Below are 25,126 nucleotides of genomic sequence, written 5' to 3' on the forward strand. Positions count from 1 at the left end.
ACCCCTCCCCAACTCCTTCTAATTTAGTGTAGGCTATAAGGGCAGGGATTTGGGAGTCAGATGGACTTGGGTTTAGACCTTGCCTTACTATTTATTAAACTGTGGGATCCTGGGCATGGTCTCTAAATCTCAATTTTCTTATCTGTAAAATCAGGATAATGGTATATAATTCATAAGATTGTTGTAAGGATTAAATGAGAAAATATTTGTGAAGTGCTTGAACAGGGCTTGGCACACACTGAGCACAAAAAAATAAATGGAATGTGTTACTGTTAATCAGCATCAACACTTTCGTTTGGAAATAATGGAAAACTATTGCCAGCTTAGCATTTTCTAAAGAAAATTAGGACAGAGTAAATGAGAACAGGCCCAGAAGAAAATTGTCTTTTATTTTTCTATTTTATTTGGTTTTCTTGGGAATCCTCTGAAAAGAAATCGTGTACTATTTGTTGTAGAGCAACTGCTTGCTCGTGGAAGTGGGTGACTGAAAGATAGCATTGAAGAACATTAGAAAGAGGAGTTCTCAAGTCAGCGTGTATTGTATTGGTTTCAGTGATATCTAAAAACTGTTTGCAGTGTTTCTCCTTTCATTCTTTTGAATGCAGCTTCAAATTGAATGCCAGCTGGGTGCCCTACACTTAGTTCAATTCATCAGGGTATACTAGCATGGAATTCAGTCCTTGGTAGTTTTAAATGATTTTTGTTGCATAGGTCTGGAAGAGTGATTTTATTAGCCATTGTCCTATGTTATCCCCTCTTCATTTAATAACTGTGTGTTTCTTTCTAGCCCCATTTACTCCTTTCTTTTTGCCAGAATATCCACTTTATTGTTGAGATCTATTTTTTACTCTTGAAATGGTCTGATGTAGTTGAAACAGATTGGACTTCAGAATCCTCTGGGACTAGGTTTTAATCCTAGCTTTGCCAGTCAGTTATCTACTGTGTACATTTAGGGGAGTTATCTAATCTCAGAAAAGCTTTAGTTCCTTCGTGTCTAAAATTGGTATAACAATAGTCCCTTTGACCCGATGTGACACCTCCCTATCCACTCTCCATCCTCACCAATACCATATACTCTTGTAAAGGAATATTCTACCTGCAAGGCCTCCACTTGGTCACCCTGTCACCCCTAAACTCCATGCACTGTCTGGCTTCTATTTCTGTTATTATGATACTTTCCGATTCAAGGCACTAATAATCTCCTAATTGTCAAATTCAGAGTGGACTTTGAACTCTGGCAATCTGAGTTTTCTTTTACCGCAGTCCTGTACTGCCAGTCTTGAAACATTTTCTTCCGTTGGCTTCCATGACACCACCTTTTCCTCACTTTTTTCTATTCCTCTCTGACTGTATGTCTTCAGTTTTCTTCGCAGGTTTGCCACTACCAAGCCTTTACATTTTGGAGTTTCTTAAGGTTCAGTTCTAAATCCTCTTTTCAGTCTACTCATTTTCCTTAGTCAGTATCAGTAACACTCATGGCTTCAATTTTCTACCTATACACCAATGACTTTCAAATATGTGTCTCCAGAGTAGACCTTTATTCCTGACTGACTATGCAACATTGCCACCTGGTTGTCTCAGAGGAAGTGAAATCCCAATATGTCCAGAAGAGAACCAACTACCCTAAGCTGCTTCTCCTTTGGTGTTTCCGTTGTCTGTGAATAATGTCACCATTTATCCGTTTCTGTATTCCAGAAATTAGGGATCATCTTCCTTCCCATGGCCTCCTCTACCTTACACATCCAGTCCAACACCAAGTCCTGCACATTTTATCTTCTTCCCAATCTGTCTCTTTTCTTCCTTTCCTGCCTTTATCCTAGGACAAGATACTAGCATCTCATACTTAGATTACTTTAAATGTCACCCAACCTGCCTCCCTCTTGGCAGCCTCCAAATCACTTACCATACTACAGCTGGAGTAATGTTCACAAACCACTAAATGTTACCTACTTCAAACCCTTCAGTTATCTTTTCGTTGCACTTAGTCACGGTCAGGATTCTGAACATGGCCTACAAGACCCTGCATTGTCTCGTCCCTGATCCATCTCTCTAACCCCATCCTACTCCATTTTCTTCCTCATCTGTGTATATCAGCCACACAGACTTCTTTTAGTTTTCAAATGTACAGCGTTCCTTTTGTAGCACAGGGTCTTTGCACGTTTCTTTTGCCTGCATCATCCCCTGTCTGCTTGTCCTCTTTGTCTAGTTAATTTTTAAGCTTATGGATCATAGTGCAGTCATTGATTTCTCAAGTAAGCCTTCCATTCCTGACTTCCACCACAGCCTAGGGTAAGTCTCTATTTTTGTTTTTCACAGCACAATGTATTTTTTCCTTTATAACAGATATCATAGCTTGTATTTATATATCTATTTTGGCAATTAAATGATTAACAGTTGTCCTCAGTATTATACTATAAACTACATAAAGTCCATGACCATGTCAGTTTTTGCTTGGCATTTGATTCCCAGTGTGTAGCATGGAATATTTACCTCAGTAAATATTGATTAAATGAAAGAATGACTGAATATGAATTAGGTGCCCACTGTACTCAGTGCTGTGTGGAGGAGTCAGTGATGCTACCCTTCAGGGCTTTATAATCCTTTGGGGGAGTAAGACACTAATGCAAAGATTATAATGAAACAACATGGGTAATAAGTACCATATGTGTAAAATTTATAGCTATTAAGAGAAGAGGGATCCATCTGATTCAATGATCGAGACCTGACAGCATCTAAATATATAGAAGAGGACATTCTGGGTAATAGGAATCACATTAAGGAAACAGTTGAGTTGTTCAATTTGGCTGCAGCATAGGATATGTGAGTGTATGAGAGATAATGTTAGATAGCTTGGGGCCTAAGTTTGGAGGTCCTTGAATGCCAGAATAAAAGATGGAATGCTTAGATGTCCTTAAGCTTCCTTAAACAAACAAACAAAAAACACTTACGTATTAAGTTGTAAAATGAAAGACATCACTAATCCCTAGGTTTGCAACTAATTCCTTATGCTTGGTCTACCTGTGATTTACATTAAAGTTGTTTTTCTGTTAATGAAATAGTAAGGACTGTGAAGACTTGCAAAGAGAAAAACAGTTTCAGTTTTAGTTAAAACTATATCTGAAACTGACTGTTAATTTGGGGGAGAAAGTACGATTTTTGAAAAATATTGTATATGATTTCTTGAGTATATGATAGCTTTAAGCTCCATGATAAAAGCAGGCAGTCTTTGTTTATTGTCATGTATATGTCATTAAAATAATTTTAGACTTTGTTTTAAACATTAAAATATGGAAATGCAGAATATTTATATAATATTTAGAGTTTATTTCATCTTTACTTAAACAGCATTTAAAAGTTTGTTTGTAAGCTGTCCTGAAACTCACTTTAAGAAAAACTGCTTGTCCAGCTGATTTACCATATTCTACATACAAAACTTTTAAAAGTTATAGAATTATGAAACCATGCAAGCATTGCTTTGTATAATGTGCTATTGCAATTTAAGGTTGCTATCTCAGATTATATCAGTATTTTAAAATTGAGCAGTTTCATGCAATTTGATAGTCTGTCTATGGGTTACTTTGCCCTCTATAGTTGGCCCTGATGTGGTGTATCACTGGATATATTTTAAGTACTTTTCTGTGAATATTCTAATTTAATATGTCATAACAAAAACTTAATTTTTGTGTAGTCAGATCCATCTGTCTTTTTCTTTACTGTTTCTGGCTTTGGTTTGATACAGAACCCAGTTTTCTTCTAGTACCTTTTTATTTTTTAACATTAGATCTTTAGTCTATCTGTTATGTAGTAGGCACTGTCTCCTAGTTTCGATGCTGATGAATTTTTCTTCCTTTCTTTTGCATTCTTTTGGTCATTTTCTGGGAGAGGGGAGTATTAAACCATGTTATTTCTTTGAAATTTATTTTAAAGTTGCCTGGCATTTAAAATCTACTCTGGTTTAAAATGAACCGGAAACAAGATTGTAGGGAGGATGAATTGTTTTGCAAAATGGAATAATTGACATATTACCACCCAGTCAAGATTTTTTTTAGTCTCTGTCTTAAAAACAACATTAAGTTGTTAGAGAAAAAAATTAAGTCTGAGGAGAAGAGTAGAAAGGATGATGATCTAGTGGGCTTGGCCTGCTAAGAAGTCTTCAGGAGACCACAGGCAATGATTGGTTTCCTGCTGCATCAGTCTGCACACCCTGCATCACAATCAGCTTCTCAGAGAGAATTCTGTTTACAGCCTCTCACCTCTGCCAATCATCAGGGCAAAGGAGTCTTTTCAAAGGTAGTTAAATGCTTCAGTGCACACTGCCACTACATTAGTAGGTGCTTAATAAATAGTTGCTGAATGGAGTGCTGGAAACATTCTTCCCTGGCCTGGGTCTTTTATGTCAAACACTACAATAAAATGATGTCAGAAGGAAAAATTTTTCAACTAAATTTCTAGTTTAATCGTATTTTCCAAATATTATATAGCATGTAATTCATTTGTAATTAAAATTTTTAATTTTATTTTTTAAATTAACAGAGTAATAATGACTTTTTGGGTGTTATAGTTGTATGAGTTTTAACACGTGTATAAATTTATGTAACCAACACCACAATCAGGATACAAAACAGTTTCATCACCCCCCAGAACTTCCTCCTGCTGCCGTATAGTCACAGCCTCTTCATATTCCCAGTCCCTGGCAACTACTGATCTATTTTCTGCTGCTATAGTGTTGCCTTTTTCGGTGTGTAATATAAATGGAATCATTCAGTAACCTCTTTCAGATAGGTCATTTTCACTCAGCATAATACCCTTGAAATCCATGCAAGTTGTTGTGTGTATCAGTAATTTCTTTTTTATTGCTGAGTAGTATTCCATAGTATGGATGCCCCACAGTTTGTTATTCTTGTTCACATTATTCCTCACTTGTTAAAGTAGATATTGCCTATTTTTTGTTGGAATTTAGAATTGTCTGGTGGCATAGATGCTTTTGAAGAAAACTTTTTCTTACTTTTTGGTTGAACAAAATATAAAGCTGAGTACAGTAAAAAGCAGAGCAAAGAATAAATACACTTATACTTACTAAGTAAGAGTGATGGCCAGCTCATTTCTGAATTAAATCAAGGATTTATATGACTATATCATCCAAGAACTATATGGGACTTGTTAAACAGAAATTTTTAACTATATAGGTTCTAGAGCAATATCTCATTTTTCTAAAATACTTCAGGAGTTTGATTTATTAAATATTCTGGGTATCTGTTAAGTACCCTATATATTTACATTAGGTTGGCTAGTTTTCCAATAATTAGAATACAGTAAAATTCACTTAGTACCAAAATGCTACTGAATATAATTTCATACTTTTCAGGGTTTGGGAAGTACCACAAGATCTTAAATATGAATTATGTTTTGCTGGATCATTTATCTTTATACTATCCTATGTATTAGAAGAAAAGCGTGGTTATATGAGCTTTCTGGCTGTTTATATTATAGAAAATGCTTTTATTGTCTATAGTAGATGTCACACTTAATACCTGAATGCTACCTGATAATGACATCAGGACCAAAAAGAAAAAGCCTTAAAAGTTAAAAAATTTAAAAAAGATCTTTGAATTTTACCCTTCTGGCAGGAGGAGTCATTAAAGTTTTTGAATTGGGAAATGGCTTGATCAAAGAGTGTTTTTAGAGATCTGATAGTGATAGACTAGACAGACTGATGCCAAGGGGAACAGCTAGTCATCAGGGCAGGCTATACAGCGGGAGTAAGCTGGTGACATGAGATCAGAAATGAAATGACACAGCAAGAGGTATTTGGAATGAAGAAATTATGTTTCTCACTAACTGACAAGATAAGAGATTAAATTGAGGAGTTACCAGAGATGGTTCTGAGACTGGAAAAAGGGTGGTAGAAATAGAGAAGTACATTGCTTAAGGAGAATGAGATTGCAAATCAGACAATTGAATCTGGTGTTTATTGGTCGTTGGTGATTTTAGAAGAACGCAATGTCAGTGAAATGACGAAACTGAAAACTAGATTAAAAGTAAGCTCTTCTGCCTTGAATTCTGCAATTGAATTTCTTATTCAATAAGCAAAAAGATATTGGATTGATGCGTGTTTGTTTGAATTTCCTAGCCTTATTTTGCAGAAGGGACGTAGGTCCTCAAAAACCTTTGTATGTCGATCTTTATTCCTCACAGTAAATAGTGAGTGGCAACAGAACTTTAACTAATGAATTTACGTGTCTTTTTTTTTTTTGCTGTAAACATCAGAGAGTGTTCTGTTTTTAGATAAGTGCATGTGTTAGATATAAAATGACGTATAAAGTAAAATTTCCTGGAGTAAGCTAGAGTCACTCTCTAATACCCATTTTAAGTGAGTTTTAAGATTTTGAATATTAAATATAATAACTTGCGTATTCCATTTCTACTTCCACATTATAGTGGATTGATTGATTTATTTTACTCCATCTTCTGTAATATCATTGATTTGCTTAAAATTTGTGCATCCTTAGATTATCTCTCAAATGTCATCATTTCGTAAATGTTTCATTATTTTTGGAACCTCTTTTTGGATCTATGATTATATTCATTCCTCTTCCCTACAGATAGTGGAAAGCAATATAATTTACTGAAATAGATGTGTCATAGTAATGATTTCAAGCTTTCTTTTTGATTGTTTTAAGGCGTAGTCTTAGACAAAATAGTGTAGAGTTTGTTTAATAATTCAGTTGACAGAAGTGCACGATTTTCTTCATGGTAGATTTGTGTGGTTTAGAGTATGAATCAAAATTTATTTTCTATATGTTTTCTTAAGAACAATAGGTAGGAATTTGTAAGTGGAGTTTATAAATTATACTTGTAATTATTTAGAACATAGCAACAAGAAAGGGTAAAATTTGGTGGAACCTAAGGAAATAATTCATGCAAGATTAGAGCTTAAAATCTTAGGAGAATGGGATAGGTAATAACATTTTTAATATCTGGTATATATTTCTTCTCATTTTATCTATTTAATAAATGTTACAGTCTTGAAGACTAGTCATATAATTACAAGAATTTCTCATTCTTGAAAATTGGACAGCTCTATTTTAAATAAAATGGTGTATGAGTGAGTGACAGGGCTTTTAATTATTACATGTATGCTGCATAGATCTAGAATCATGAGGTTCAGGCCTTTAGCCCTATTTTATAATGTATTCATTTTTGTGAATTTTGTAAATGACTCTTTCTGGACCATATTTTCTCCATAAACAGATTTGAGATGTTGATTTTGACCTTTCAGTCAAAACAACAACTCTAAAATATTATAAGGCCATTCATTACTTATAATTTAGGTGAGAAAAAATATATATGAAATCACCTTATAGTTTAGAAATACATGTATTGACATAAAGTGACATTATTATAATTTTATTATAATACCCTACCTGTTTATTTACCACGTATTTTACATTTTAAATATAGGAGCCAAGATACTTCCTATATTATGGAGTAATATACCTCAATAATTAAATTAGGTACCAATCAATGAGATATAGGATAAGCCTCTCTCCCTTATTTCTACCCTACCACTTGAGTATGTGACATGGTCTGTAACCTTAATGATGCTGGCATTGGTGCTCTAGGAGATCCTTTATCATTCCTTTACATGGAGGAATCCTGAGAAAAATCAACTCAAAATAGTAACATTCTATCTCATATTATTCTGCAATGTATCAAGACATGAGTGCTTCAAAATGCCATGTACCAAACGGTTCTTTTCCCCACTCTATTTTTAGATTTAGCTTTTATTTAAAATGTTCTTTTTTTGCTTCTATCAGGTTATATAGCATAAAATTAAATGTCTAATTTGTTCAGTTTACAGTTATTGAGCAGTACTCTGTGTCAGTCATTGTGCTAAGGCCTGGGTTCTCCAAATTCAGAAGGCACAGTGTCCAACTTCAAGGAATTTCTAGGCTATTTATTGGGCACATAGACATGGAAACAGAAAATTACAATATAATGTGGGCATTCTTGTAATGGAGGTCTATAGAGTGGGGGATTGGGAAGTGTGGAGGGTGTCTGCAGTGAGTTTGTATACGAAGGCAAGGTCCAGAGTAGGAAGGGCCTTGAACACTATATAAAGTTCAGATTTTATTCTGTCATAAATATGAGGAATCAATGAAAAATTTTGAGATAGAGAATGATATCAGAATTTTTATGTTGGGAAAGATGAATTGAAGGGGATAATGACTAGCAGTGGGAAAACCATAAAACTGCTTTAGTCCAGATGAGTGATACTTATGGCCTGATTTAGGAAGATGGCAGTGGAAAATGAGAGGAAAGGATATATGTAAAAGATAATTCAGAGGACCAATTGTGAGGACATGGAGGTTGGTTGGATGCGGGGATATAAGGAAGGTGGGTAAGTCTAAGACAGTTTTTATATCAGGATAGATGGTGGTGCCGTTCATTGAGACAGTGAATGCAGCAGGGAGACTCCTGGAGGGGAAAATGCGGAGTTGTGTTATGGACATATTGAGATGTGTAGATAGGTCTGGCATTCATGAAGAACGTCTAAAATGGAAATACGGGGTGTTAGATGGTAGTTGAAGACATGGGCATGGATGAGATTGTTCAGTTAGAATGTAAAGAGTGAGGGGTAAGGGGTCCAGGGACGGGTCCCTGGAGTGGAGAGCAACTATTTTTTAGGACAGTTGGAGAAAGTGTCCTGAAAGGGGACTGAGAAGGAATCTAGAAAGAGGCAAGAGAACCAGGAGAGAGTGATGTACACATACCAATGGAGAATGAAAGAAAGAAAAGATAGTATAGAGAGACTATAGGGTAACTCAAGTTACTTTAAGAAAGTTTGAACTTCGTCTCTGCGTTATCTACTTGCTTATAATTTCTGCTCTGTCATAATTTGAGCTGGTTTGTAGCCCATTATGGCCTCTCGTCTCCCTCCTTGATATAATCAAGACATTTTAGTTTTTGCAAATTGCCTCTTTTTCTTGATACTCCTTACTTAAAAGTCTGGAGAGAAGAAATCTTGTTAGTTCAGTTCACCATTTGTATCAGACCATTTCATAGGTGATTAAAGCTGGCCCAGTCTATAGCCTGGCTAATCACTTATACAGTGCCCTGAGTAATCTTGAAAAAGGTGTCCACTCTGGATTTCCGCTTTTGGATTTGGGTAAAATCCAAGTGATATTGGATTAAGGTGTGCTTTGTCATGAGGAGGTAAAAGGGCTTAGCTCTGAAGGGAATAAGAGACTAGTGGGGAACACAAGATCAAGGAAATCAAGGAAAGGGTTTTGTTTTGTTTTATTTTGTCTTTTAAGATGGTAGAAGTTGGAATACAGAAGGAATTAATGAATAGAAAATGGTTGAAATAAAGAGAGCATTTAGTTTTTTAATTGTTGAAGCAGTGTTAAAGTGGCAGAAGATGAGATTCCAGAGCATAGGAAGATCGATTAGCCTGTACAGGAAGAAGGATACCCCTCCCTCTGCAATGAGAGTAAAGAAGAAAGGACGAGTGGTGTGCAGATAAGTTTGCAAGTAGGGGGACCTGCCCATTAGCACATTTTGTGAAATAGGCAACAAAGAGAACTGCTGACAAGAAAGGTAAAGATTTCCAGTAATTGCTGAGGAAAATTCAAATAGGAACCTAACAACTAGGGATATGATGAAGTGATTTTTTCCCCCCCACTGCAGCCCATATATGGGTTGAGAAAAGGTGGATGATTGAACTAATCCAGAGTTGAAATGGACTTAACTTGTGACTTGCTAGGAGTTAATGCTTGTTTTATTTTTTCCTATTTGTTTGATTCAACTTTTTTCATTCTCGTCTTCTATATTTTTCTTTTGCAGGTCTTGATGACTGTTTGCAGCAGTATATTAAGAACTTTGAGAGAGAGAAGATCAGTGGGGACCAGCTGCTGCGCATTACACATCAGGAGCTAGAAGATCTGGGGGTCAGCCGCATTGGCCACCAGGAACTGATTTTGGAAGCAGTTGACCTTCTGTGTGCACTGGTAAGGACATAAAACTGATGGGAAGAGAAACTTCACTTTTTTTCTTGTTTTCTTTCCTTTTTTATTTTTTTGTTTCTTTCCTTATTTTCCTTTTCTTTTTTTTGAACAATTTATTTGATGTGTTTTAACACTGAGCAGATATACTTTGTGTCTTAGTTTTGCACAATGTGAATTTTTTTTTTTTGAGGAAGATTATCCCTGAGCAAACATTTGTTGCCAATCCTCCTCTTTTTGCTGAGGAAGATTGGCCCTGGGCTAAGATCCATGCCCATCTTCTTCTACGTTATGTGGGACGCCGCCACAGCATGGCCTGACAAGCAGTGCGTTGGTCCATGCCCAGGATCCAAACCCTCAAACCCTGGACCGCCAAAGCGGAGCATGTGCACTTAAACCATTATGCCACTGGGCCAGCCCCTCCTTTTCTTTTTTAAAATAATTGAAATGCGAGTAGGAAAAAAAAACCCTAATTCTCAACCAACTGGATGTGGTATTTTCCTCCTTCGTTGAATTTGGTGTATTATACAGTGCCACATTACAAATTAAGGAGGCTTATAACTCAACTGGTGACATTACATTTAGCTACTTGAAAAACTTAAGTTAGAGCTCCCCAAGGGAGTTTTCACAGCAGCATTTTGTATACGATCAGTTGTAAAGTCCATTCCCTTCTAAAAGTTTTGATTTAGTATAACAAATATTAAGTAATCCTATTTTAGAAAAATCATCCTTAAAATAATCAAATTATTTGAATGTTCTTTATGTATACTTCCAATGAAAACTGAATATTGTACATTATATGGTTACTTTTGTATGTTAAAAGAGCGGTGCCTAGTTAGACAAGAGAAATCAATATCAAAATAATCCTGAAAGATTCTGATAGTACATTATATATTCTGAGAGGAACATAGATTTTTTTTCCATGTTAGGTAATAAGACACTAACCTGATTGATTTTAAATTCTTCCAGATGTTTGTGAGGGGGCTAGAGCTACAATGAGAAAGAACATGAGTCTTGTAATAGAATAATCTGGGATTGAAATTTGGCTGAGTCGATTACTGACACTTGTGGGCAAGTAATTTCACCATAGCCTTAGTTCTTTTATTTAAAATGGAGATAACAACAACTACCTCTTCTTGATGTAGTGCAAAGCAAGTGAGATAGTGTTTCTGTGGTGCCTAATTCAGTGCCTGGCATACAATAGGTATTCAATAAGTAGTAACTATTATTACATTATGATGTTTATGATGTATTATTATGTTATAGATGATGATTAATAGGAAATGAGTAGGTAAACATAATTCGAGAATCAATTAATACACTCAGCACTGTGTGTCAGATATAAAATCTAGTTCCTGCCCTCTTGGAAAGCCTTGTCGGGGGAGAGTGACATACAAATAATTACAATACTGTAGTAAAATTACTAAAATAAAAGTATGATATAAGTATTATGGGGGCACAGAAGAGAGAATAACTATCTTTGACTAAGGTAGATGGGCTCATATTGCAAAAGCAGTGGTATTTAAGCAGCCGAGTGGAGGATGAGCATGTTTGGTAGGAGGAGGAACAGAGGGAAGGACATTCCAGGTAGATAAAACAGCAGGTACACAGGTACACCGAATAAAGAGCATGCCTGGTGTGTATGAAAAATGGTAAGCTATTTGAGATGACAAAAATAGGTGAGAAACGGTGGCAGAAAATTAGGCTTTAAAAGATAGAATAGGACCAGACTATAAAAGTACCTTAATGTCCTGATAAGAGATTTGTACTTCCTAGTGTGGATAACCATGCAAGAATGATGAAGTATTTGCTTTAAAAAGGTAACCGATGGTAGTGAAAAGGGTAGAATGGAGTGGGCATAAACTGAAGACAGAATGATTAGGAAATGTTTAAAATAATCTACTTAGGCTATGAATAGGGCTTGAACTGAGGATGTGCAACAGGAATAGAGAAGATCTGGTGAGTGTGAGGAGTGAGATAAAGGAAGGAGTTGAGCAAGATTCCATCTTCTGTAGCTGCAGAGATAGAGTAGATGATTTTGCAGTAATGAAGATGGGCAATAGCAGCAAGAACAGATTTAGGTGGGAATATGAATTGAGTTTTGGAGTTGTTGAATTTGAGGCATCTCTGGATTATCTGGAAAGAGATACTCCTCAGACAATTGAACATAGGAATTTGGAGCTGAGAAGTGGCTGAAGATATAGATTTGAAAGTCTCAAGGATATAGGGATTGAATCCATAGATAGAGAGATCACCCAGGAAGTCCTGTGGAATATCAAGAACAAAGGACGCAGCTCGACACACAGGCTGGGAAGCAAGAAGAGGAGGCTGCAGAGGAGGCCTATGAAGTGGTCAGAGAAGCATGAAGACAACTGTGGAAAGGTTGTCACAAAAGCAACGGAGAGTGTTATTTTCATTAAGAAGCATCAATAATGTCATCAAATTTCACTAAAAGCCAACAGGAAAAAAGACCTGGCTGAAAACAGTTTCTGAAGAAGAGTAGAATCTGAAACCAGATTGGTTGAGTAGCACCTCCCACTTACATATGTCAGTCTTACCTTAATTGTCGTTTCCTCAAAGAGACATTCCCTGATCACTCCTCATCCTTGTTTGGTCTAAAATTAGCCCCTCACTGTTATTCTCTTTCTTAACCCTCATCTCATTTTGTAATTATGTATTTATATGTGTATTTATCAGTTTAATGTCTGTTTCATCCACTAGACTGTAAGCTATGTGGGAAAAGGGACTATGCTTATTGAACACCTAGTGTGTAGCACAAATACACCTGGCAAAGTAGATGCTAAATAAATATCTTTTGAAAGTAGCCATGAAAGAGACTTAATACATTTTTTACATGATAGTTTGAGGATCTTCTTATTTCCCTATTCCTGAGATAAGAGAAATCAGTTCAGACCAGAACACTCACTTGTACTCTATCCCTTATCTGAATCAAATCAAAGAAATCACACCTGAAATAAAAGATAGTACTCAGAGTAAGGTAAGAATCCACAGTGTTTTTGCATACTGGTCTCCAAATCCGAGTCAGGCATGAGGGTGCAATAGAAGTGGCTTGGAGATGGGCATCTGATCTAGCAGTCCCCTATTTGCCACATCTTCTGTAACAGTAATAGTTGGGTGTGTCAGAGCTTGAAGTCCAGGGTGTATGTCTTGTCAGCTGGGCTCCACATAGGTGAACCACTTAATGTGCGGGCTTCACACTGCCAGTTTGAAGAAGGAAATAAGATTGATGATTACGGTGCTACCCTACAGATAGTCTAGACCTGTAGGCTTTGGAGTTTGGTCCATAAACAATCTGCTGAACTGAACTTACTTAAAAGGATAACATCAGAGATATATGTCTAGACAATTTTAATGTTCGAGTCATGGAGCTATGGTAAATAAATCTCTTCATATGCTGAGTTTTAATCCCTCTAAAGTTCTGCATCATTTTCTTGGGAAAAAATAAAGCATTAAATTTGTTCTGTGTTTATTTAGCAATAAATTGGTCACATTTCCCAAAGAGGTCAAATATTAAACTTCCTTTTCACCACTTCCTAATGGCTATACATTAGCAAGTTAAAAGTGCAGACATCTTCTAGTTTATGCAACAGATGTTTTTCCGGTGAATATAAAGCAAATTCCTGAGCAGTGAATTCTGATTTACTTCTAAATGCCCGTATAAAATCAGGAGGTGAGATCTCTTATCAGCAAGCTGTGTTGACTAGACCAGGAGTTGTGCTGTTGGGAATGGGGAACTATGTCTTGTCTCTTTAAAACTGTAATGTCTCTTCTGGCCTTGCTACTTTTTCCTTATATCTACTGTATTTATTTCTACTTTTAACAGTTAGATATTCATGCTTAAACAGCACTACCAGAGGGAATACAAAGATGAAAAAGGCATAGTCTACGCTCTTAAGATGTACACAGTCCAGTAAAGAAGCCAACAGTCATTAAAAGATAATATAGATTTAAAGAAAATCCAAGGGGAGTTCAGAAGGAAATCATAAACACTACTGAGGGATCCAGGAAGTGTAGGTGGAATTTGCATTGGGATTTGCAGGATGAGTAGATGTTTGCCACACAAAAAAGTTGGGGAAAAGTTATCTAGGCAGAAGAAATATCATGTGTAAAAACAAAATTGTGAAAGAATATGGAGTGTTCGGAGAAAAATGAGAATTTTGATATGGCTGGTGCAGAATGGGAAGTGATGGGAAGAAAGGCAACTTATACTTTTCTATCACATTATAATTCTTTGCTTAGATTTTTTGGTCATCCAATATGCTTTCTGCCCAGTGCTTAGCATGTAGAAGATGTTAAACTAATGTTATGTTACTGAATGAAGTTATGTTACTGAATGAAGTTCTTTGCCTTTTTCCAGAGAACTGTAATTTTTTCTTTGGCCTACACAGCCTCTGACTCTGAAGTTTCTGTTTCTGGTGTAAGGAAGACACAGAAAAATTACCAAATTTCTTTGTTTCTTTTAAGCTGTGGAATATTTTCATCTGCCTTGACTTTAAGTTAGTCCTAATGGGCAATAAATGTTATGGCAGCTGATGAAAATCAAAGGTTTATTTAGTAACTTGTTCATTAATACAACATATATTTATTAAGCACCAACTATATTGTTTGTACCATATTATTCTAGAAAGAAGTAAGCTGTTCATGATTTGGAGGTGTATTAACTCTTTCCAGCTGTTATGCTATCATTTAGTATACTTCTCTTCAGTAGAGAAGCACAGTATAATAACTAAAATAGTAAAGCATAAATAAAAAATATATAGTTTAATGTATAGCCATTAATTTATGTTCTGACAATACATCTTTTATTGGGAAGTATAAGTGAATCATTTATGACAGGATAAGAGTGGTTTTCATTTCATTCTTCATGTACTTTTCATATAATAGGTATTTTGCATGAAAATTTTGATGTCTTCAATTGCTAGGATTTGTTTCTTTGCAACATAATTGCTTGGTTCATTTATCTCAAAATAATTTATTTCTAAAAAATTCATTAAAGCCATCCTTTTAGGACTAACTCATATTTATAAAGCAAAATATTATAAGACCTAAACACCCGCTACGTGATGCATTCAAAGTAACAGCTCTGAATAAAATAGCATTGACATTGTAAAATATGTGGTGCCAATATTTGAATATTTTTAGTTAAGTGTTTAGTGAGAATTTGCCATTAGTGAAGATATAGCCAACTCGATTTTCTAAAATATTAAGTGTATTCCTTCATTCCTTTCTTTCATGTGCTTTTGTGTGCATATGATTGAAAGAGAAGAACGGTATGAACTTAGCACTAATTCCTTAAGACTAGCCTGGCTGTGTTAAATCAGTGTCGAGTCATGACTGGTTCCTGGCAGGCATGTTATTGGCCAAGTATATGAACAAATAGGTAACATATAGGACAAAGAAAATAGCTAAGTACATTTTATGTCCAAGCTTTTGTTTTCTGGATGTAGTCCTTTCTATACCAATAGTAATGTCTACTTTTTCCATGCATATCCAGTAAGAAGCAAGTCTGTAATGAATAAACTGGCAATTTTCAAAAGTTGAGGCAGTGCTTCTTATATGCATACCTCTGGCCAAAGCAAAGGGGCGCTTCATTTACGTGTCGCTTCTTTACCTTTTGGGCGAAGGAGTGTGATTTACTGGTGACTTAGCGAGTCACAACAAACGATCCACTTTCATGAAGGAAATAGCAAGAAGATATCTGTTGTCAGTAATTGATTTTGAGCTACTTAGAACTGAGAACTGTGATGATAAAAATTAACTTGAGAGATCACTTAATCCATCCCTTTTGTTAAAATAGTACCACATAGACACTGTTATATACAGAGGAGCTTCTAACCTATTTTTATATTCTTCTGGAATTTTTTAAAAAATGCTTTTGAATTATCTGTTTAGTTATATTTGTTAACTAGAATAAGTTTTAAGAATTGCCCTTTCCATCCTCTACTACATATCTTTTGTCTCTTCTTGCCACTGCATTCCTCTGTCTTCTTCGTTTTTCACCTCTGCTCCACATAGGATATTTTTAGTAGGTTTCCAAATTAGGAGATCTTCTCAGGGTATCCTTCCAGGTTTCGTCCAGAAGATTTTTCTATTCCCTAATTCTTGGGTTGTATTAAAAAAAAATTTTAATATTATCTAAAATTTTGAAGGCTTCAAAATATTTTTACTTTGCCTTCAGATTTTTATTTATAGGGAGATCTGTATTATTTTAAATTTATTTTTACCTTTTCTAATAAAGTATTTGAGTTGCTAATATTATATATAAAAAGATAATTTAAATTCATCTTCTATGGGGGCTAATGGCTACAGAGTGAAAGTTACATTACCAGGTTGATTGATTAGGTTCCTCTATAGTAAACAATTACAATTTGAGCTTCTTTAAGAAATTATTATAATTTGTTTGTAAACAAATGTTTCCTCATTGAAATCATTAATATACAAAAATGAAAAGTGCAAACACTACTGTACTTCGTGGAAAATGTTTTAACACAAGGAAAAACTTCTGGAAATAGTTTCAAGCACTTGGGGAAGTATCATTTAAATTTAGTTGATACAATTATAAATTGTTCTTACCTAGTCATTAGAGAATATCTTTAATAAACTTATAAAAGGATTTCCTTCTTAATATAGTGACAAGCTGGATAAAATCCCCAAATGTTTCACAGATAATCCATGCTCAAATGCAATAGAATTTGAATAGAATGTTTTAATTATGCAAACCAAACCTTTTAACTTGAGAGAATATTCTAGTTCAAATTTAGCAGTGAATATTTACTATGTTTTTTTTTTTTTTTTAAATCCATGGCTCAAAAAAAAGAGTTCTTTTAATAAAAATGTAAATTCTCGGCAAAGAACAATCAGACTTTATCACTATTAAACCTTTTGTGGTAATGTACGTAACTTGGTATTTAATGTTTATGTATCCAAACCCTCCTCTAGTCCCTCCTTTTTTCTCCTCTAAGTTCTTTCTTTTCTTAAATTACCATAGAAAAAATAAACCTAAATTTCATATAAAGTAGGTATCCAGTGGTTGTTGACTTAATATAGCTAAAAAATTCACTGTGCCATTTGCTTCCCCTTTTCACTTCCCCAGTATTTTATCTTTCATTTTGCTTCATCTGTTGTCACCACCCTGCTTGAACCAAGTGTAGAATATTGGTGCTAAGAAATTGTGGTAGAGGTGTCCCCCCACAGGTGGCCTGGTGAGTTGTAGTCCCATTCTGAAGTCTGACTACTCTAAACTCAGCTCTTTAAGCAAACCAAAAAATCCCCGTGTCTCACTTTCCTCAACTGTAAAAGGATGGTAAATCACACTTATAATTATTTGTTTGGGCCTCAGAGGTTATCAAACATTCTTTGGGTTCTATGATTTTCTGTAAGGTAATAGTACTTTTAATTTTACACATGACAGTAATGTATGTGCTGCTAAGTAGTTTGATCAAGGTCATCCTTTGATCAAGTTGACCAGTCTTTTGTTTTTTTAAAATTATTTTATTGAGGTCATAATGGTTTATAACATTGTGAAATTTCAGGTGTACATTATTATTTATCAGTTTCTGTGTAGACTGCATTGTGCTCACCACCAATAGTCTGGTTTTCATCGGTCACCATACATAGGTGCCCCTTTACCCCTTTTGTCCACCCCCCACCCCCTTCCCCTCTGGTAACCACTAAACTGTTCTCTTTGTCCATGTGTTGGTTTATCTTCCACATATGAGTGAAATCATTTGGTGTTTGTCTTTCTCTGTCTTAACCAGACTTTCTTAGAGGTGTTTTACAACTCACAATTAGCTGTTTTAAAATTAAATAGGGAAAGATTTCAAGTTACAAAAGTTTATTTGAGGGGATCCTACAATATTTTCTATTGAATATGGTAGAAAGCTTATTTATATTTATTCATATAACTTCTTTCTGCAGTAATTTATAGAAAAAATATTTAGAGTGAAATAATAAATATTACTAGAAATTGAAAAATGAGACCAAGGAAAAGAAGAAAACTAAAATACTTACCAAAAAGTCATTGATTGCTTTAGATATGCTTTGTATTTGACTGTGAACTGATGCAACCATGACAGAAATAAGAGTAAGTTTAGTTTTACAATTTGTATTATGAGAAGGAAAAAGTGTGTATTGGTTCCCCTGATGAAGCCAAGATTTTCCTGGTACCGTATTATAAAAGAAACTTTTTATGTGAGTCATTATGGAGAGGACACAGAATAAAGGTATATTGCATGTGATTTAGTTTTTGCTTTCTCATTTTATTGTCGAGTTGTGCTTACTTTCCTCATTTTTGGGAAGCAGAATTTTTCCTAGTACTTAAATTTATGACTGTGCATATGCTAATAAAATAGATACTCAAAAACAATTGTTGGTAATAGTGAATTTCACAAGTAAATAAACTTAGGTTTGGGTTTAAAAAAAACATGCACGCACACTTATGAGACCTTATAATCTTTCTGTCTTGGGTGACATAGTTCCAAGATATAATGCCCTCATCTTTCCATGTTCATATTAGTACTTAACACATTTTGTTGTAATTTATCTGACATTTCCCCAAATCCTCACTTGACTGTGGGTTCTGCTAGGCCAGTCGCCCTATCCTTATTCATTTGTATCTCTTAACACTTGTTCCATTGCCTGTACGTAGTATACTCAGTAAATATTTTAATGAAGGAATAAAATATTGACTTTAAGTATATTTGTTCTCTTTTTATTCAGAATTATGGCTTGGAAACAGAAAATCTAAAAACCCTTTCTCACAAGTTGAATGCATCTGCAAAAAATCTACAGAATTTTATAACAGGGAGGAGAAGGAGTGGTCATTATGATGGGAGAACTAGCCGAAAATTGCCAAATGACTTTCTGACTTCAGTTGTGGATTTGATTGGAGCAGCCAAGAGTCTGCTTGCCTGGTTGGACAGGTAAAATCTTCCATATGTTTCATAAGTAATCCTCCTCAGACACCAGTTTGAATATAACATTATTTCATGTTTTCTTGTGAAAGGATTAGACAGAGGAATATCAAGTAACAAATGTCTAATTATGATTCACCACAATATGGGGGTATCATCAAATAGATATTAATCACTTGTAAAATTTTATATCTAGCTAAGTAGCCAATCAGTAATTAGTCCCTGACAATTTCAAAATACCTTTACTGCTTTATAAGCAAAGTCATTTTTGGCTGTCATAAGATTTATAGTACTGCTATGTCTCCTGATTTTCTTTATTCTTTTTAATAATTGGTCATATTTAAGGAAGTGACCATTAGGATTCTATTTACTGTTTTAAATGGGTAATTAGATGCTGACACTTTCATAGCATGCATTGCATGTCTCCTCCTTACCCCCGCTTTGTTCATTCTTTATTATTATTCACATTGCACAATTTTGGATATCATGAACACAGTTTTAGGACTTTTTTTCTAGTTTAGTTAATTTTAATTTGCCTTGGAACACATAAAATAACAAAAGTTTTCATAATATAAAATGGAAAAAGTTAGATTAAAATTGTATATGTGGTTAAACATAATGGTAAAACAGATTATAGCTGTTTAAAAAAACAAAATAAGCTCTTTATTTTCATCTTTGAAATTTTTTATAAGGGGTATGTACTGTATTGTAATGGTTAAATAATCAAACTTTAAAATACACTTTGTCTATCATCATAAACTCTGATAATACACAATTTTAACCAGAATTCTTGAATAATTGTCAGGAAGATATACATTTACACATACATATATTATTATATTTTGGCTTTTTAAAAATATGAGGCCTTATATTAAAAATAAAGTATTTGTATTTTTGAGATAAAAGTTTAGGTAATTTTACTTAATTCTGTATAGTCTAAATTTATATATATTAATAATAACTTATAACATGATGATACTAAATCCAAATCTGAACACTCAGCTGTATATTATTAGCTTTTTGATAATTAATTGGTGGATGGCATGTTTCTTTTGCATTATGACATTAAAATTTAATTCTCATAATTGTCTAAACCACATTTATCAATTGTTTAAAGTAATTGTACTTTAAATGCATAAATTCTACAAGTTATGTAGTGGTCAGTGAGTAAATTATATTTAAAATATGGCTTAGTCCTCAAGTAATGCAATAAACTTATTTCAGGAGGCTTCTCAGTAATCAGAAAGCATAACGCATACTTGATTTTAGTTATATCTTCTTATACTATCACCTGTCCTATAATTGTAAATTTGCTCAGCTTCGGTATTTGTATATAATAAATTTCATTATATTTTCTTTTTATGTTAGTACTTGTTAAATAAATAAATAGAATGATTAGAGAATGTTTTTACTTAATGGCAGATATGGCTGTTTATAAAATCACATAAATGGCTTCTAGAACATTATAAGAGTTTCTGAGACTTTATTGTATAATATAATTTTTTAAGGTAGCATTTTTATCATCTAATAAGATGCTCTTAGTAAATACCAATTCACCTACATACACACATGAGCACATACACACATACAAAAACATACAGACACACACATAGCAATCCATGCAGTCAATCAATGGTGTTTTGTGTTTGTTTCATAGGAAGAGAAAATGTGACAAAAAGCCTGAAGGAAATAACTTAAATCATCTGTTTGGCTTCCATTGCTGCAAAGGTTCTCACAATGCTTATTTTGTGTTAATATCATATTATGGTGATCAATTAAATCAAAGGCCATTTAACATTTGATCATAAAAATACTTGGAAGGAAAAAAAAGACAACTTTGTGATAACTTGAGAAATCTACTGAGACTGTAAACTGAAAAAAGAAACTGAAATTTATATTTTGATGATCATTCACAGAAAAATTCAGCTTCAGGCTAGCTTGCGTATAATGATGATGCTTTAACAGCTTAAGTTTTAAAAAGGGAAGAAGAAGGAGGAGAAAAAAAAATTCTTTGCCTTGCTAAGGCATTTGGACTTTATGCTGAAGGCAATGGGGACCTGCTTAGGGTCATTGCTGTGTTCAGACCTGTGAATTTTGAAGATTATGTGGGCTATAGTGTTGGGAAAGATTAGAGAAGAGTTATGTTGGAGGAAGGGAAACCAGTTAAGAGGCTATTTTAGGAATTAATCATGCTGATGCACTGTTGGTGATTCTGATGCTGATACCTCCAGCCACACTCACTTAATCAAAGGAAGCCTAGGGGGATTGGCATCATTTTACTGACAGGAAGACTAACACTTAACTTACTTAACAGAGGTTAAGTTCAAAACCAAATGACAAGTAAGTGGTGGAGCCAGGATTCAATCCAGGCGTCTGAATACAGAGTTGATCCTTTCCACTACTATTTATTGAGATTTTTAACTAGAGAAGCAGCAGTGAGGATAGAAGAATGTTACGGATATTTATGCAGATAAATAAGACTCCGTGACAGGAAAGATCTAGAGACTAAAGAAAAGGGAGACGTCTGGAGTGAATAAGAGGTATCTGACTCTGCTGACCCAGTGGATGGTAATGCCATTATCAAAATAGGAGGAACGGGTTATAGTGGAAGACAAGTGTTGAGGGTCCGGCATGATAAATTGTGAAAAGGTCCTTGGAGTATTGCTGCTCAGAAACAGATATATGGTTGCTAGAGATTTGGAAGTAGTTAAAATATAAGTGATAGTTAAAGTCATGGATATAATGCTATGATGGTCTAAGGAGAGTTTTAGAATAGATTCCTTTTATCCTGCTCTATTTGTTTTCCTTAACACTTATACCCTTCTAATACACTATATAATTTACTTATATATTATTCATATTGGTTTTGTCTGACTACTCTTTATATGACGTATGCTTCAAGAGAGCAGGGAGTTTCATCTGCTTTGTTCACTGCTATCACAATTATCTAAAAGAGTTCCTGGCCTATGGTAGGTGATCAACAAATATTTTTGAGTGAATGAAAAGAACTGGGATAAGGAATGAGCTGTGAGCCACTAACAGCTGAAGGATGATTAGAAGTTCAGCTTATGGACAAAAATAAGAAAGCATAACCAGAGAGGTAGGAGAGAAGTAGTTGAGAGTGGTGTCATGGAAGCAAAGGGAGTAAACAGGGTTTTTTTTGTTTTTTATGAGTGGGTTCTTTTTTGAGATTTTGGTATTGTTTTATTTTTTCCCAACTTTATTGAGATATAATTGACATATAACATTGTGTGAGTTTAAAGTGTACAATGTGATGGTTTGATACACATATATATTGCAAAATGATTACCACAATAAGGTTAGTTAACACATCCATCACTTCACATAATCACTTTTTTTTGTGTATGTGTGTGGTGAGAACAGATGGGAGTAAAGAGTTTTAGAGGAAAAAGGAAGTGGTCACTAGGTCAGATGCTGCTGAGAGGTTAGGTGGGGTAAGGACTGAAAGTATGTGGTAGGTTAGGGAATCAGGATATATGTGACCTTACCAGCAACAGCTTAGTGGTTTTACTTAGAAGTCATGAAAACTGGAATGCATGAATGGGTTGTGAGTTAAAGGTAAGTGAGAACTCCTCTTTGAAGAAATTTTTCTGTGAAATGCTTTGTAGTTCAGGCTAGTTTTATATAATATTAACTTCCCTTTTTCATAGATTCTTAATCTTTTAGGGGTGAGGGAAAAGAGGAAAGGCAAATGATCAGTGCTACTTCTATATTTGGGAGCTTGACTTTGCTTCCTCCTCTGCATGGGCTGTATGAATATCTTAACTGCTCCTTGGCTAATATAAATTTCAGAAGGTCCTGCAATCAATTTAACTGTAATAGGATTTTATCTATAACTGTGCCAGGTGAAATGTTTAGGCTGTTTGTTTTCCTGACAGGTGGCCAGACTTTTATTAGAGATTGATAGTGGGTGTGTATTTAAGTTATATTTTTATTCCTTTCAAAGAAAAAAATGTTTTCTAGGTAGCAGCGAGAGCACAAGACAACACTCCACATGCCCTCTTGTTTCAGTGTGTCCTACAAACTACACAGGAAACAAAACACATTAATCAATGCTAGAAAAGCCAAAAGAACAGTGTTCTCCATGACCATTATTGCTGAAATGCATCATGAAGTAGTATAAAAGAACAGAGGGCTGAGAAAGAGTTGAGCTTCACCTCTGCCTCTAGCCCTGGGTAACCTTGAACCTTAACCTCTGTTTTTATTTTCTTTTTAGAATAAGGATGTAAGACCTGCAGAATTTGAAGTTCTCTTCTATGATATTAATATTCTATAATTCATTGACCTTGTTCACCAAAGCCATATGAAGAATATATCCAACTTATTTCCCTTTACATAATATCAAAGGATAAACACTAACAAAATTTGTTAGTGACTTGTAGAATTGTGATTTAACTCCCTACCTCTTTTCTGAATACATTTAGTTAATATTTTTAAGTTCTAGAACAACACTAATCTGTGTTTATACTTTTCTTATATAAGGTAAGAATGTCATGTCTTTTTTATCTTGTTTGCTTTTGAAGAACTTAGAACTTAAGTACTTAATTATAAAAGTTCCATAGAAGTGGTGCTGACCAAAAATTCTTAATATTTTGATATGTCAGTGTAGATTTGCTTTCATTTGGAGGATTTGAAATGGGCACTGCAATCGAATATTGCCAAGCATTGGATCTTTAACCTTAGTTTATTCCTTTGGTATACAATACGGTATAATTTTTTAATTGAAAAATAAAAAATTCTATCAGTTAAATATGGTTATTTTGATGCCTAAACAACTGGTTTAATTTTAAAAAAACAATACTTTTTTTGACATTAAATTTTTCATTACATTTTGGGGCGAACTTGCATGCACAGCAATATGATTAGTTTATTGCAATTTTTGTTCTATGTCACTTGAAGAGGGGAAGAAAGGAAAAGAAAGAATAGGCGAAAATCTTTAAAAGATGCTTTACTTATATCAATTCATTGAATTCTCACAAAGCAGGTATCATTATCCCCATTTTGCATATGAGACATTAAGTAACTTGCCTGAAGTCATTCATCTAGTATGAAAATTATAATTTGAATATTTTTGTCTATGTACCAGAGCCTTTCTTGTTTCTTCTTTGTTATGTTCCTTTGTCATGCTACATCTCCTTTGAATGCTGACTAATTTTTAAGGATTTTGAGGGAGTGATTCTTAGGAATGTGGCATATATAAACATTTATTTGCACTTTGGTATTTCTCTTCAAAAAAGAAATAGTAAATAAGAGCACCACTAAATAAGAGTACCACTTTTCTGTTTTGTGCCCTGATACTTCAAATTGCTATATAGAATTTTATTTATAGGAAGTTTATTGCGCATTCTACTTTGAAAGCATCAATGAGATATCTTTTAATATCATCGAAAACTTTTGACTGTTGAAGGCATAAGAGTGAAGGTGCTCGGGAAAAAATGCTTACAATTCACAAAAACTCCAACTTCAGTGGAGCTTCCATTAAAATAAGATTTATTTTCAGTAACCAGCTCCTTACATTTCTTAAATAAAATCTAACACTAACAAAATTATTTTTTTCCTCCTATTTTAAATCCTACTTGAATGAAACAGCAGACTTTCCCAGAGGAAAAGCCTCAGAGATGAATCACAGTTGGTAGCTTTACTGTTTATTTTCAATGCATAGTTTACTTGTCTATTTTTAACCTACGTCCTGCTGTTTTTCACACCCATCTTTCTTGCAGTTTTATGTGGCTTTGCCAAATCAATCTATAATTGGAGGTTTACAGATCACTGTATCACATTGTACAGTAACATTGAAAATGTTCAAAAGTATTATTTATAGAAAAAGTTTATTTTACTAGTTATAGTGAAAGTTTATTCTTTTCTCTCATTTTTAGCATCAATACCTAATTCTAATTGTTTGTAAAATACCTTTTAAGACCATTCTTTTTTGAAGGGGTCATTGAGATATCTTTTTATATCATTGAAAGCCTTTTAAATGTTTAAGGCATAAGAGTTAGTGTGCTAAGGAAAAAAATATTTTCTGAGAAAAAGAAAAGGATTTCCTTGATATCTTTTGCCTTATCTAAGAAAATGGGTGAACTAATTTCTTCTTCCATGATATGAAACTGTAGGACGAAAATTATTTCTATACGAGGAAAAAAATTACAAAGAAAAGAACCTCAAACA

The 25,126-nt window shown here is 34.3% G+C and overlaps 1 protein-coding gene across 5 annotated transcripts in view; it reads left to right on the plus strand.

The window, feature by feature from the left end:
* CNKSR2 (connector enhancer of kinase suppressor of Ras 2) overlaps positions 1-25,126 on the plus strand; it is a 251,077-nt gene that overhangs the window by 38,328 nt on the left and 187,623 nt on the right. For all 5 annotated transcript variants that reach the window (XM_058535561.1, XM_058535562.1, XM_058535563.1 and 2 more), the window contains exons 2-3: positions 9,847-10,010; positions 18,744-18,946. In XM_058535561.1, coding sequence (XP_058391544.1) covers positions 9,847-10,010; positions 18,744-18,946 — 367 coding nt within the window. The remainder of the gene's footprint in view (positions 1-9,846; positions 10,011-18,743; positions 18,947-25,126) is intronic.

Source organism: Diceros bicornis, chromosome X (genome assembly GCF_020826845.1).
Source record: "Diceros bicornis minor isolate mBicDic1 chromosome X, mDicBic1.mat.cur, whole genome shotgun sequence".
NCBI classification, from domain to species: Eukaryota; Metazoa; Chordata; class Mammalia; order Perissodactyla; family Rhinocerotidae; genus Diceros; species Diceros bicornis.